This window comes from Homalodisca vitripennis, unplaced genomic scaffold (genome assembly GCF_021130785.1).
Source record: "Homalodisca vitripennis isolate AUS2020 unplaced genomic scaffold, UT_GWSS_2.1 ScUCBcl_1845;HRSCAF=5975, whole genome shotgun sequence".
Lineage (NCBI taxonomy): Eukaryota > Metazoa > Arthropoda > Insecta > Hemiptera > Cicadellidae > Homalodisca > Homalodisca vitripennis.
The window spans coordinates 3329-19366 of NW_025777970.1; the positions used below are offsets into that span (position 1 = coordinate 3329).

The 16038-nt window shown below is 33.3% G+C and overlaps 1 protein-coding gene across 1 annotated transcript in view; it reads left to right on the forward strand.

Annotated features, from left to right (window-relative positions):
- Window positions 1-1171: 1171 nt before the first annotated feature.
- The window catches only part of LOC124371691 (replication factor C subunit 5-like), a 66912-nt gene continuing 52045 nt past the window's right edge, over window positions 1172-16038 (forward strand). The window contains exons 1-3 of the mRNA XM_046830029.1: window positions 1172-1454; window positions 9074-9138; window positions 9647-9774. Of these exons, the coding sequence (XP_046685985.1) occupies window positions 1411-1454; window positions 9074-9138; window positions 9647-9774 (237 nt within the window). The 5' untranslated portion in view covers window positions 1172-1410. The remainder of the gene's footprint in view (window positions 1455-9073; window positions 9139-9646; window positions 9775-16038) is intronic.

The window sequence follows — 16038 nt, forward strand, 5'->3', positions numbered from 1 at the left end:
GATATGTCATATCCGTAGGTGTTGTTCTTTTTTATGTAGTAAGTATAATATCTAAACAATTATAGCACGGGAAGTCTTGGGTCCGATTATACGTTATAACAGTAATATATAGGAGTATAATTTGTCTTATAGATAAAACTATTTTAATAGACATAATAAATTTTTTTGTTGAGATATAGTAAAGTTTCCGAAATTTCTAAACGGCGAAACGAGAATTCGGAGATAAAATAAGCTGGAAAGTCCGTTCTTAGTGATAAACAAACCATATTACTTTCTTACTTTCCTCCTGTTTTAATTATTTTTTTTTAGATAAGATTTGAGGTTTTACTTCCTTTTGGATACTTGTGCAAATCGTAATTACAAGACAACCAAGTAGACTGAAAATACGAGATAGGGTGTCTTTTTAAAAATGAACACAGATAGCCATTTTTAAAGATTGAAAACGTCAAATATTATTTACCATTCTCTCCTAGGAAGTAACACATTTTAAATTCCAGAATATATAAAATAAGTATTTGTCCCGTAACATTTTATACAAAGTGGAAAAATTAACTAGTATTGAAAAATTTCAATAATTCCGATCATATTTGACACACTGTAAAAATTGGACATCCTTATCATCAGCCGTTTCCATTGGGCTTGGTTATAAAATGGTCCAAAATGTCAACTTCAAATCCCTATAATTTAGACGATATGACCTCTGACGGTCAACACCACCTTTTTGACGTTGGTATATTAAAAATTAGCTTACAGAGCTTATCATCTGTGTACAAAGTTTCATTGCGGGCACTTGTTTTGTTTAGTCTCACGAGTGACTTTTATTAGGGAACGCCCATTTAATGATACATTTTCTACGGCTGAGTTATTATATTTGGGATATTTATTTATTGTACATTTAACGGAAAACCTTTGTGGAAAATAATACATACGAAAAACTGTATAGATTTTGTGTAAGATCGCTTTTTAACAACTAGTTTATAAAATATATATCAGTTTTTGAATTTTTGTGAGCGCCTTCAGATTAATAACTGTAACATTGATGCACGGAATACAAACGGACGATAACTTCGCGGTCTGGACGATAAGTGACGTTAACTTCACGGTGGCGGATAGAGATCATATTAACACAGCTGATAGTTTTTGCCGCCAAATCTAGATAACAGAAACTAGAAACAGACAATCTCAGAAGCCGAGTTCAGTAACAAGAACAGTTTAGTTTTAGGGTTATGCTTATGTTAGCGATCAGAGTAATCCCTAAGAAAATGCATTCTGTTAAATGAAAAAAAACTTTTTATACTATTTTACCTGTGTTTATAAATTAATTTGTGTTGTATAAGTTGTTCGTTTTCCTAAAATAAAAAAAAATTGTATTTTATAGAATTGTTCACATTCCATTGGGTTTCTTGAAAAATGTCACAAACATCGAAAAAGGACCAGAAAGTGAATTTGCCATGGTAAGTAAATAATTACTGGATAGAGTCAAATAAGTAGCATCCTTACCTATACCTTTCCTTTAGTAAGATTGCAAATAAAATAAGTGCAAAATAGCCTAGGCTAATACAAATCAATACTTAAGTGGTGGGGTTAAGTTCTGACACTGACCTGTAAAGTTACATTGACCCTTTGTAAAGCTGTACATGTGAGCAACAACCTCTTACACATGCCAACTGATTCAAGACACAAACTAATTGAAGTTAATCCCAACCTAGAATTTCAAAGGAAATAGTTCCACCCATTCAGTTAAGGCATTCACAATTGGGATTCTTCCAGGAAGTTGAATACTGTGAGGTGAGGTGTTCTTGGCAACCTTTTCTCCTATAGGTACTTTGTAAGTAGCAGTTTTCCAGAGTCATGAGAACTCTGAGCCAGCTTTTTGAGGCAGAATAGCCAAATTGTACTGTAGACAATTTTAAGGTAGTCTAGGCCTAATGATATTTTACATTTTCATAAAAAAAGCTCAAACTGGCAATCTTACTTAGCTTAGGGTACGATAAGCGGACCCGGTTTTTTATATCGAAATTGGCAAACGATATTACATAATCATAACCACCGATATATAATCAATCGATACTGATTACTTATTTTGAACAAATAACTTAAATAATCTATATCAACAGCTGTAAGCACTTTCAAATAATACATGTAAGGTAATATTTAAATTTTACATATAAGTAACATTTGATTATTAAAAATGGCAGTCAATTTTTTTAAGAATAGGCTACTACACAACATTGCTTTGAAAGATGATAAGACATGTTTTACGTGGCTTCAACATGTTGGACTCATACTGAAAAATTCATTATGTGAAATTTGTGGGAAAGAACAACTGTAACTGTGAGAGGAGCAGATGTGGTCGTCTTCAGTTTTCCTAATTTTGCTTATAATAATTTTTTTCATAACTAAATATTAAATCCATATTTTAATTTAAAACATATGATTGTTATTGAGGACTATAGATACTTTTATATCGATTGATAGTCTAGGATTTGAGATGCGAATATCGTATCGTCGATATAAAAAACCGGGTCCGCTTATCGTACCCTACCCCTTAGCTAATTTGCAGGATAAGTAACATAATTAATTAATAGAAATATGAATTTTATACAGCATTTTTACTTAACCAATCTAGTATAGCAGATGTAGGGTAGACTTTAAAAAGCAGCCCTACACTCGTTATTCGCTCGCTATTATAGAATGGTTCAATTATTTTTATCCGAATGATAATTCGATATTACAGTGTATTTAACTTATCATATGATTTCAACTTCTTAGTTATAGTAATTTTAATGTAAACAATAAACAACAAGAAGTAACTAATATTTTGAGACTTAGGCAATGAATATGAAGAAAATATAAAAGATATTTCTTACAAGTGACGAGATTTGTTTAAGAAGCTTCAACATGTGGGTTTGGCTCCTGGTAACACATGGGGAGAATTCTTTCCTCCATTTTACAAAAGCGGTTACTTAATGATATCAAGCTGGGCAAGTTATAAATATTGTAAGGTTTCTTTGATAGCTGATGTGAAACTGGCAGTAGATTTCATCCATAAATAGAACAAGTACCTGGACCTAGTTCATAAACTGAATCCTAACCTAGTTCATCAACTCAAACCATACAAAATATATATTTAATTAATAACGTGAAAATAAATACTACAAATAAAGATTTTAAATGAACAAACACTACTTTTTTGATAATAATCTCCATTTATAATGGCCATTTTCAAGACTATACACATTTAACAAGGCAAGTTCTGAGAAACTCTAAAAATGGTTGTGTACCTCAAAAACGTATCGGCCGATTTGATAAAACTTTCTATGGATATTTATTACATGGTCTACTGTACTAAAATTTAAGTCTCATTCTTAGGCCGTGCCTATTTTTTTAGCCATACCGATTTTACAGGTTATTTGCTGAAATATGAAATCTATGGACGGCCGTACCTCAAAAACGTATGAGCCAATTTTGATAAAACTGTCTATACACATTCATTACATGGTCTACTATTCTACTATACAGTCCTCATTCTAAGGCCGTGCCTATTTTCGGAGCCACACCGATTTGGGGCCTAAGAATGAGGGTAGTAATATAATACAGTAGACTATGTATTCAATGTAATGTATTAAGTAAATTGTATAGATTTTTTTGTATTTGTTCTTTTTGTTTTTTAAATAATAAAATTAATTTAGTTTTATTAATTGAACTGGTACAGGAACTAGGTTAGTTGTAGTTCAGGAACTAGGTCAGGAATAGATCATGAACCAGGTTAGGATTAATGTCAGAGGATTAGTTCTTTTTATGGATGGAATCTATGGGCAGTTTCACACTGCTTCTTTGCCATCTAAGTCTAGGCCAGAGTTGGTTTTGTTGTTTTCTAATGTTATTGTGAAATTTGTGTATTTAAAATTGTAATGTACGAGATTCTTCTTGTTACAGTAATTTATTATAACTCTGTGTATGATTTTTAAATACATCCTATACAATAAATAACTCTTAAACCATTTAAAAACAACCCCTCGAATTTCCGCAGGCGTATACTTTATTTAAAAGAATTGAATGGCCAACTGTATCAAATGCTTTTGTAATATCTAGAAAAAGCCCTGTTACATTTTTACTATTGTTAATCCCATTACCCAATCTACTCATAAACTCAAGCAAAGCCGTTTCCGTACTCATGGCTTGTCTAAATCCATACAGATTTGCACTGAAAAAATTGTATTTTCGAGAAATTGTAATAACTTTTTCATGATATTGTCAAATATTTTTGCAAATGTAGACAGTAATGATATAGGTACATGTAGTTATTACAAGAGGTCCTAGAATCATTTTTATAAATTGGTATTGACTTACAGCCTCTTTCAACTTTTCTGGAAAATCCCCTGTCTCAGAAAGCTCAAGTTTATAATATACAACATCTGCAAATTTGCTATATGTATCTTTAACCAATGACGTGCTAATACCATCCAGACCTGTTGCGGTACTTGTTTTTAAGGAATTAATTGCTATTATAAGCTTATTTAAAGTTGCAGGAAATTAAAACATTGATTGAGTGGTCCATTGTTTCACAAATAATCTTTCTATATTCGTGTAATTAATATTATTTGGTTTCTTAATATTGTTTGATTTAGTTCACCAGGAATAGATAAAAAATATTTGCTACATTCATTAGCCACTATTTCGGGATCAGATACTATATTACCATTTATTTCTAAAGCTATCACAGAATTATTGCATTTTTCTGACCGTTGTGTCCTTTACAATACCCCATGATTTTTTAGAATTACCATTACAGTTTTTTAAAATCTCAGAATAGTATTTGTTTTTTAAAATACGTATGTCAATCTGCAACTTATTTCTGAATTCTAAACTGTTTCTGCATTACTTCGTTATTAGGATCCTTCTTAAGATTCTTAAATAGATTATTTATAATTTTAATACACTTGCATGTAGCTGAATCAATCCAAGGTTTAAGTTTAGTTATGTTAGATTTGTTCAATGTTACGACCCTTTTTGAATTTGTAATTATAAGATTTAATTTATTATAAAATACGTCAAACGCTATATAAGCGTTACGCTGCTGAAAAACGCCACACCAATCTGCCCTCTACAGGTTTTTAATCAGCTGTTCATTGTTGACGCGATAAGACAACTGCGCGACCTTGAGCAAGTCGGACGGCGCGGGAGGAGCCCCTACCTGCATACAGACAGCTGTTATTAGTGGTCGGATACACAATTAATATTAATCACACTCGCCTCAATTTTCAATTTGTTTTTGTTTGATGATTTTAAAAGTACATGATCTAAACATGTTTTTGAATTCGTAGTTACTCTAGTAGGGTCGTTAATAAGTGATTCTATTCCATTACAAGCCAAGGTAAGTTTATAATCGTCAATTTCTGAATTATCATCCAAAATATTTATATTCATGTCACCCAAAATTAACATAACCTTACATGTCATAATATTTGGTTTTTGTAGATACTGTCTTAATTAGTCAATGAAATTTGTAATAGGATGTTGGTGCTTTTTATATACAGTAATTAAATTTATAAGATATCCCATTGCCTTAAAAGAAAAATTCAGTATATCAGCCGATTCAAAATGAATTGGTATTGATTCAAATTCAGTGACGCTACTATGGACAAAAACTGCAATACCGCCAGCCCTATAATCTTCATTTGTTTTTGCATGTAAAATATAATTTGAATTTTATAGAATGGTGTTTCATTGGCATTAATCCAAATTTCCGATAAAATTATTATTTTAGGTAGCCACTTTAGTACGGATAAGTTCACTAGGAACAAATCAAAATTAGCTCTCAAACTTCTAATGTTTTGATGAACAATTACCAGACCTGCATTTTGGTTTAAGATTTCAATACTTTCGTAGCTGTAAGATAAAAGGCCGGGGCGTCAAATCACGAATTTGACGTTACCAACGTATTCTGCTCACCCTCCTGATCAAAATATATATATATATATATATAGTACTAGGGGGTGCAAATGACAAATAACATGATTTTAGGGGGTATATTCATAAGTGGCTAAGTTTCTAATGTTTTAATGTTCAGTTTGTGTCCTGTGTCTGGATAATCTGTTTACTTGAATATTATCTGCGCCTGGGACTGATACCAGCCTGATAACGTATCTGTTATCTGAGTTCTCCGGGGCAGAGTCAGTGCTTCACAGATATTGTTCAGTAGGTGAATCAACCATCCACTAGTTCGACCAACCCTAGTGAATTGTGTGTGTCGGAGTGTTTAGTAGGGCATGTAAAGAGTTTACGTTTTAACCGAAACGAAATTATTTCCTTTTTAATTGAACATGGAATTTTTAATAATGAGTGTATTTGTTCGTAGTGCAGTCGCGTGTTGTTTTTAAACCGGGAGACTTTGTTGTTTCGTTGCGATAGGAAAATTAGAAAAATTAGTAAGAAAAGAAGTTTTAAATGTTGCAATTTTTAAAAATCCACTTTTTTTGCTGCTGCTCAGCTATATCCGCCAACACACTAATGGTAAGTGTTCTCTATTTAATATTTTACTGATAGGTACTATCTCGAGGGATGTTTTTCTTTAATTGACATCAGCGCGGGGCAAGCCCGCGCTGATGGCCGGAGGCACTCGTCTCATTTCGATAACAAGTAATTAATTTGTTGCTCGAAATTAAGAAAAACATTGTTCATTTTGATCAAAATTCTGTTCATTTCAGTATTATTTTTCATTTACGTTTGCAAAGATGGCGGCGCAACCGATGACGTCATCACGAGGTTGAATCATGGTCATTGGTCACAAAAGGTCACGTGACGCTAGACGTGGATGTAGAACATGGAGATATTACTGAATAGTTATTTAATTTTTTATGTTCTAGAACTTCGTTATTTCTCATATCCACCCCATCAAACCTTATACTTTTTTTGTTCTAAAGGACGATTCCAATAAGTTAATAACGCAAAACTCGTAGTTTTCCGCTCCAGCCGTTAATATGGTAATTACCAAATTATGTTCTTACAATTTAATATTAATAATTATGGTGGTTATTTTTACTTTAAGGGCTACATAAGGATGGGTTGTATAGTCTCTGGGTTAGCAATGGGTTTTCTTTTATTGGAAAAGGTCTGTTTAGTATATAAAAATACATTTCAATTTAGTTTATAAAGGGCAAAGCCCTTGGTCAATTTGAGAAAGTGATCATTAAGGTATCTTATTCCATTCCTGAGAAAAAAGTACACTTGTAAGCTATAATGTTAACTTTTGGTTATAGATATCAATGTCTTCACAATACCTTTAAAATACGTTTTTGGACTTTTTGAAGGATAAAAATATTTCCCTTTCTTTTTTCAAAAGGGTGTGGAGGGGACTAACTTTAAAGTTTCAAATTGCAACCCTTATCTTGTGACATGTCATTTTAAAAGTAAATTCAAAATAAACACAATGATATGAACTAAATATCTCTACGAAAATTCTAGCAAAAGTTATGGGCAATCAATACCTTACATCTAAGGGTGTAAATTAAGTCCTGATTCACCTGGGTATATTCCAAACGGATTGAGATATCAATGTACAACCTTCACCATACTTACTATTAATTAATTTTTTGGATTTTTAAAGAATAAAAATATTTCTCTCTTTTTTTTAGAGATGTTATATATATATATATATATATATATATAAAATTAATTTTAATAAAGATCTAATCACAAAAAAAGTACTTGTTCCGCTGGGAAAAGTGATTCATAGGCTATTGCCGTTTTTACAAATTTAATGAACACGTACACACACACACACACACACACACACACACACACACACACACACACACACACACACACACACACACACACACGAGTCAACTCTCAATAACTTGAGTTTTAAGCAAATGATGTATTTTTATAAAATACTAGCGGGCCCGGCGCGCTTTGCTGCGCATTTCAATAATTTTTTGCAAAAGTTGCCCGCGGCTTCGCACGCAATTTCCCGTTGAAAACAGTACACTATATTCACTTATTCTTTTTCTATCACATTCTAAACATTGCTGAGATAATTGATAGTCGTTCCATCGTGAGCCTCTTGGGCGTATTATGAAGGTATGTACCATATTCCTGCCTCTATCTAGCTGTTACCCACGGCTTCGCACGCAAATCTTAAGAACCGAAATCCTTATATTACTTAGTAAATTTTTTTTTTTTACTATAATAAATTTTAGATTAAATTAGTTATATCTCCGATGCCACGATTGAGCTTGCTTTGTTGTCTCGATCGAGAGAATATGTACACACGGAGTTTTGAGAACCATACTTCTGTCAAAAAAAACAACTAAGGTTGATTTTATAACATTCTTTATATTTGTAGCCAACGTAAGATAGTAATTATGATATCTGCATTACTCTTCTGATCAAGCATGAGCATGGTTTATATTAAATAAATATTGCAGTTAAAGGTGAATTTTTACGTCAAATTTGAATTGTATTATCTGGATAGTAAAGTCTATGTTTAACAGTGATTGCAAAAACAGTTTAAACAAAATTTGTCGTTTCTCTTAAGCTTACTCTATGCTTTAAAACTATAAGTGTAATATATGTTTACAAAGAACAGCTGATTAAAAATTTGAAAAGACGTTAACATATGTTTGCTGCAATGCATTTCTTATGGGTATTTCTGTAACCAGTGGGGCGGAATCCTGAATCGGGAAAGGGATGGGCATAGCTTATAAACCTTCTCCGTGGAAAAATACATATACGTACAAATTTTCATCATGATCGGTCCAATAGTTCACGATTCCATAAAGGACAAACATACAAACATTCATTTTTATATATATAGATGAGAAGAAAATAATTAATCTGAAGGGGAAAAATATTATTCTAGTCAATGAGCCTTATAGTTATCAGGGAAGAAACTGTATATATATATATATATATATATATATATATATATATATATACATAGATAGATAGATATCATAAACACACACACACACACACACACACACACACACACACAATCTTTCAGAAATCTTATAATCATGATTGTTCTTGTTCATTTGGAAACCCCTAATCAATTTTTCTATTTCAGGGTCGAGAAATATCGTCCCAGTACACTAGAAGATTTAATATCACATGAAGACATCATACGAACGAGTGAGTTAAACGCTAAATAATAGTATACTTAATTTTTAATCAATATTACGTGTTATTATAGCACATTATTGAATTTATAATTTCACATGTATTAATAATTATTTATTTATTATATTTACTTTTACTTATAGAATTACAAATTATCTAAGTCAAGTAATATTACTTTTTAGTTAAAATTGAATTTATTAAACAAATTTACAATCCATTTTACATTTCAAAAAAATATATTACTAAAATTGCTTTTTCTTGTTTTCAAATGTTCTTCAACTCATTTCTTTTGCTCTTACCGACAATCTTCTCTTGTTTGTGGAGTTGAAGTTTGGTTATCAGATAAATCAGGATTAGGTAGTGGTACATAAAACATTTGTAATAAAGTAAAGCATGTCTAAATAAAGCATGCATTTGAAGTACATATTGTTTTTACTATTCTGACTGAATGCATAAGCAGGATTATGATAGAAATACACCAGGGGGATGACAAAACTTAAATCATTACTTTTGTTATCAGTAAACCACTTCATCAAAGAGGACCAATTGCCGCATCTACTGTTCTACGGTCCACCCGGAACCGGCAAGACCAGCACCATACTTGCTTGTGCAAAACAGCTCTACTCGCCAAACCAGTTCAGCTCCATGGTAGGTACAACCATTGTGGTGTAATAACTGCTATGCATTTCTTGCTATTATGATAAGCTTTTTTACTAGTTAGTTTTCTTTAACAGAAATCACTTCCTATAATCTTCAAATCAAATCAAAGAATTCTTTATTGTTAATTTCTTCAAGAAATAACATGGCGTCAAGCTTAAAATATTCATTTAGGGTTTAGAAGGGTCGCTGCACCAGCCAGTCTTTCAGTTGATTTTTGAGTTGCCTTCCAGTAAGATTCTTCAGATCCAGAGGGAGTGAGTTGTAGATCTTGCGTCCAATGTAAGAGGGTTTCTTACTGTATTTAGTGGTGTGATGTGCTGGTAGAATATAATCTTTAGCTCTACGAGTGTTGTAGTAGTGTACATCACTTCCTCTTGCTAAGTCTGTTTGGTCTGTGTACATGACCACTGCATGTATGTACAAAGACACAACCATAAGAAGCTTAAGTGATTTATATGCACTTCTGCAACTCTCTAATGGACTAAGTTCTGCTAGTGCCCTCACTGCTTTCTTCTGAAGTATTAGGATCTTAAAGAACTTATGGTAATATTAATTATAAAAATTAACTCTTTCTGGCAGTGGAATAGTTTAAACATTCTATAGACACTATTTAACAGAATTCCATCATAAATTGTACATAAAATATTACAAAATTTGAAATCGTGAAGTCTCAACAGTAAAAATAACTGTAGAATACTGTATGATTCTAGTTTAAATGTTATTTACTTTGAAATCTCTACTTTTAGATTATTTAGAAAGCAAAACATTGTCAGCTGTGTCTCACAGTGCCGCTGTAGTGAGTAGAAGTAAATTAAGGAGAGTATTAAACTAGAGTGGCTTCTTTAAAAAAAAGTTTTTATCTATTATAAATTCCATTAAAAATCATCACTCGATATTTCAATTTTGAAATTTTCATCAGATCGGGCAATAATTCTGATCAACACAACGTCCTATAATTTTGAGTTTTAGCCTGAAATTTTGGAAACAATGCAAATATAACGGAAACTCTGAGATTTTTCGTTTTTCCTGTGGAGAGCTAATGTTAAAAACAAAAGTGCTTTAAAACAGCATTAGATTATCAAAAAGTTAGCATGCTGTACAGTGGTTGAACTCCAGATAATCCCAATACCGCTATATTTTTTTAACCGGTCACTTTTTAAACTCTTTTCCTGGCAGTTAATAGTGAATGTGTCATATTACTGAGTAAATACACTGAGTGTCAGGACGATGTATCCAAATTGACTCTTTCTTAGTAAAGAGTTAACCGGATATGCATCGCTGGCTCTGCCAGTTTCAGTTTAATTTTGGTTGAAGTACTCAACGAAGAAGAGTTTCTCACTGAGTGTTGACTCATTGTAGATTTTAGTTTCATCCAACTAGAGTCAGCGGCAAGATGGCGCCTGGTAAGCATTCAAAGTGTGGAGGCTGCCTGAAAATTGTCTCCAAAAATAGTAGTGGAGTTAGTTGTGATAAATGTAAAACGTGGTTTCACATTCTGTGTGTTGGGATATCGGATCAAGAGTATAAATTTTTGTGTGAACTCAAAGGTAAAGTTTTCTGGAAATGTGAAATGTGCCGGCTGGCTACATCGTCTGATTCTGAAAACATAAGTAAGCCGAACGCTGACTCTGCAACTGCTTTGACAAGTCTGTATGAAGATGACTCTAACTTTCGACAATGTTTTGATCACATCAAACTGTTAACGGATCAAATATTTAATCTGACAAACAATCACAAGGATTTAAGTGATATAATTGACACTCTGAAATATGACAATGTGAATCTGAAAGCTGCATTGGTTAGTCATGAGGAGGCAATTGCCGACCTTCTGACCCGTGAAAACCAACTGACTTATGCTGCTCAGCTAAAATCTAATATAAATGCTGCTAAAAATCATAATAAAGAATCTTTTATAAAACTAAGTAATAAATTCAGTGTGCTTGATCAGTCAGATGAATTGGACACAGATGCTCAATTGACATCAGCAGTGCAACATGGCGGTAAACGTCTTCAACCAGCAAGACAAGTAAAAAAAGTTGCTCAACAAACAGATGTTTCCCTCATACCGGTGGCTCGTCACGGTGGAACGGTGGTTCTGGGTCAGAAGCAGACGAAGCAGTTAAACTCTGATGATCTTATGGAACAACAACAAAGTCATGGAGGAAAACACATAACCTCAAATATGGAACGTAGTGAACGTGAGTTTCAAGAACCAAGGTACAATAGAAATATGGCCAAGAAGGTTGGTGGAATTAAGAAGTCTAAAGTTTCAAGGCATATTCCAATTATTGGGACAAATGTTTCCCGAAAAATAAAAGCAGTTGACAAGATGAAGTGGCTATTCATCTCTAGACTTTCGCCTGAAGTGGAAAAAGAAGATTTAGTAGTTTTCTTGAGAGATTGTTTTGGTCAAGATATAGTCTGTACCGAATGGAAAACCAATTATGACACTTACAAATCCTTCAAGATTGGACTGCCTGAGTGTGAAGTGGAAAATGCTTTAAAGCCTGATGTGTGGCCCCAAGGAGCCTTGGTGAAAATGTTCAAATTAAATCGAAAGCCTAAAAGTGGTGGTTTTTTTAGGAAAAAATCCAATGTCACAAAACCAAGACTAGGCCTAGTTCAACATGAGGTGAACGACTCAGATATCCTTGAAATATACTCTGAGCCTAGGCCTAGGCCTACAGTCCAAAACGTCAGGCTATTGTCGTCTAACACCCAGTCCCTACTGGACAAACTACACGAATTGGAGCTTATTTTGTCTATAAACAATTATCTTGCTCTCTGTTTTTGTGAACACTGGTGTAATCTCCAAAATCAAGATTTAGCTGTCCTGGAAGGGTATAATTGTATTACAATGTTTTGTAGGACAAAGCAAATCAGAGGTGGTGTTGCAATCTACCTGAAAAATGAAATAGTATTTCAAGTGTTAGATGTCTCTAATCTCTGTTGTGAGTGCCACTTTGAAGTAGTTGCTGCTATTATAAACATCCACCAAAAATTTATTTTAATCTCTGTTTACCGCACACCTGATGGAGATCACAGTATTTTCCTAGATAACTTTGACAAACTTCTATTTTCACTGCGAAAATACAATCTTCCTATTATTGTTTGTGGGGATTATAATATTGATGTCAATGACACTGATATTTTTACCTTACAGTTTTTGAATGTTTTACGATCAGCTGACTGTCATTATTTAAATAACGAACCAACTCGAGGATTGGCATGCTTAGATAATGCAATAACAAATATAAGTAGGGGCTACATTTCCACCAAAGTATTAAGACCTCCATTATCTGACCACTGTGCCTTGGACATTACACCCCCAAACCCCCCCCCCCTTGGCCCTTGGGCTAAATTCTCCCTCTATTTCAGATGGTACAAAAACCGACGTACTGTTTAAACGCTGTTTTGCTGAAAGAAACATTATTGAATTTAATCAGTTTCTTGCTGATATTGACTGGAATACTGTGTTTGCCAACTCCTCTGATGATTGCCTGTTTGATACTTTTATTTCATATTTCCTGGAAGGTATGGATAAATGCTTTCCTTTTAGGACTTATATAGAAAAGAGGGCTTTTCTATATAAGTCCACAAACATCAAGACGTAAGCATGTTACATGGTTTTCACAGCTTCATCAAAAACTTAAAGAAGATGTACTCAATTTACATGTGAATTACTTGTGGTCTTGTAGGTATGGTCTATTCAGGGATGAAACAAAGAGACTATATACCGAAGCAAAAAATATATATAAAAGGGAGATTAAAAAGGCAAAGCTGGAGGCCAATGCTAGCTATATAAATGCTTCTTCCAATAAATGCAAAGCTGCTTGGAAGGTTGTGAATGCAGCAAGGGGCACTTCATCACCATCTGCTCAGCATGATATATCACCAGATGAGTTCAACAACTATTTCATCGATGCTGTAGCTGCAATACAAGATGAGATTGAGTCCTCAGTTGATGCGTCCTTGGATCTTCTCTCAAACCACCCTCTGCCTGATGTCATGATGTCATCTATAAATGGAAGCTTGTGTCAAGTGAAAATGTCTTATCTCTCATTAATAGCATAAAAAAAGAGCAGTGTAAAGATATCTATGATGTCAGTAGTGGCCTGTTAAAGAAAGTGTTACCGTGTGTTGTGGAGCCCCTAACAACTTGTGTCAACGATTGTCTGGTTAAAGGTGTTTTTCCTCAAGCTCTAAAAGTTTCTAAGGTGGTCCCTATATTTAAGAAGGGTGAAAGGTCATCTCCTAGTAGCTACAGACCGATTTCTGTTGTGCCAATTTTTTCAAAAATGTTAGAAACAGTAATGAAGCACCAGGTGAGTGATTTTTTTGAGTTGCACTCTCTTTTTTCAAATTCTCAATTTGGTTTTCGAGAAGGTAGGTCAACTGTGGATGCAGTGGAGGGTCTTGTGGTATCTGTATTGGAGGGTTTTGAAACTCACTGTAGCACTTTAGCAACCTTGTGTGATCTCACAAAGGCGTTTGACTGTGTTCCACACGAGACTCTTCTCAAAAAAATTACATTATTACGGCATAAGTGGTGTGGAGCTAAATCTTTTTCAGTCTTTTTTAAGCAGTCGCACTCAGAGAGTTTGTATTGGCAGCAAACTGTCTGAAATAGTAGATATAAATTGCGGAGTACCACAGGGATCGGTCTTGGGCCCTTTTTTGTTTCTTGTACATATAAATGATTTGCCTGTAAATGTTAATTGTAATTCTGTTGTATTTGCCGATGACTCAACTTTTTTCTGTAGAAACAAGCTAGAGATGCTATCTGGTATAATGGATAATTATATTACTGAAAGTTCCATTTGGTTTCAGTCTAACGGTCTTATGCTAAACCAGTCTAAGACTCAATCTATAATTTTTAGTTTATGTAATCGTGAAACTGACTTAGGCTTTAAGATTAATGATAGTGTCAAATTATTAGGTATAACCTTAGATTCTAAATTAGCTTGGAATGCCCATGTAAATAATGTTTCTGTCAAGCTCTCCAGAGTAATTTATTTACTTAGACAAATTAGAAAGCTTGTCCCAAAACAATATGTAATTAATGCATACTATGCTTTTTTTAATAGTATAATTTCTTATGGTATTATTCTTTGGGGAAACTGCAGTGATGTACAGAGAATCTTAATTCTACAAAAGAAAGCTTTAAGAATTTTAACAAACTCTCCTTATAGGGCACATTGCAAACCTCTTTTTGTTCAAGAAGGTATTCTTACTGTGATAAATCTGTATATATTTGTTTGTTTATGTAATGTTAAGAATAACTTGCAGGACTATTACACGAGGAATGAATTTCATCATTACCATACTAGATTTAATGCACTGTTAGATTTACCATATGTTAGGTTAGCAAAAACTCAAGCATCACATAAAGTTACAAGCATCAAATTTTTTAATAGATTACCTTCTAGTGCCCGATCTGTGCCTATAAGTAGATTTAAAAGAGTGTTATATGCCTGGTTAAAAGAAAACTCATTTTATCATGTACAAGAATTTTTTAATATGCCTGACATTGATGTTATTTTTTAAGTCTATATGTTATGTGTCTCTTAAAGTTTTATTGCTACATGTTGTGTTTTTAAAGTAGTCTAGTCATTGTATTTTATACGAAAAGGTATTAATCATAACTTAGGCTGTGACGATGTCTATTGCACTGTTTCTTGTGTTAAATGACAAATAAATTTTCTGATTTCTGACGAAAGCTGTGTATCTCAATGTTTTATTGTGTTAGAGATGTTTTGCACAATGTGAACCGGTAAATTTAGAAGATGTTGACTCGTTTCACATAAGAACATTACCTCAAATAATGTTGGATTGAGATCCTGTTGCAGATGCATTAATGTTATTTTTCAAAATATGTTAACATTATCACGTTAGACCCATCAACCACTTTTATTAGGTCAATGTGTTGAAATTCACCAACTGTTTGTTGCCAATGATGCAGTGTAGTGAATATGACACCAAATATATATGAGTCAAGCAAATTCTACCGTGGCTGCTGTTTGGATGATGACCGGTGTGCGATCCTTTGGGGTGGTTCGGAAGACACCTTTAAACTGTTGGGTCCCTTTTAAAATTTAGTTTCAGAGAGGGTTTAAAAAAATCCAAAAATCCAAACTTCACCTGGTGAAATAAGATTTTACTGTGTATTTAACAGAAATAACTTTTTTCTGTGGCTGTTTTCAGCACCTTCAAATCTTCACCATTCTATATATAGCTACCGTTAGTTCTCTC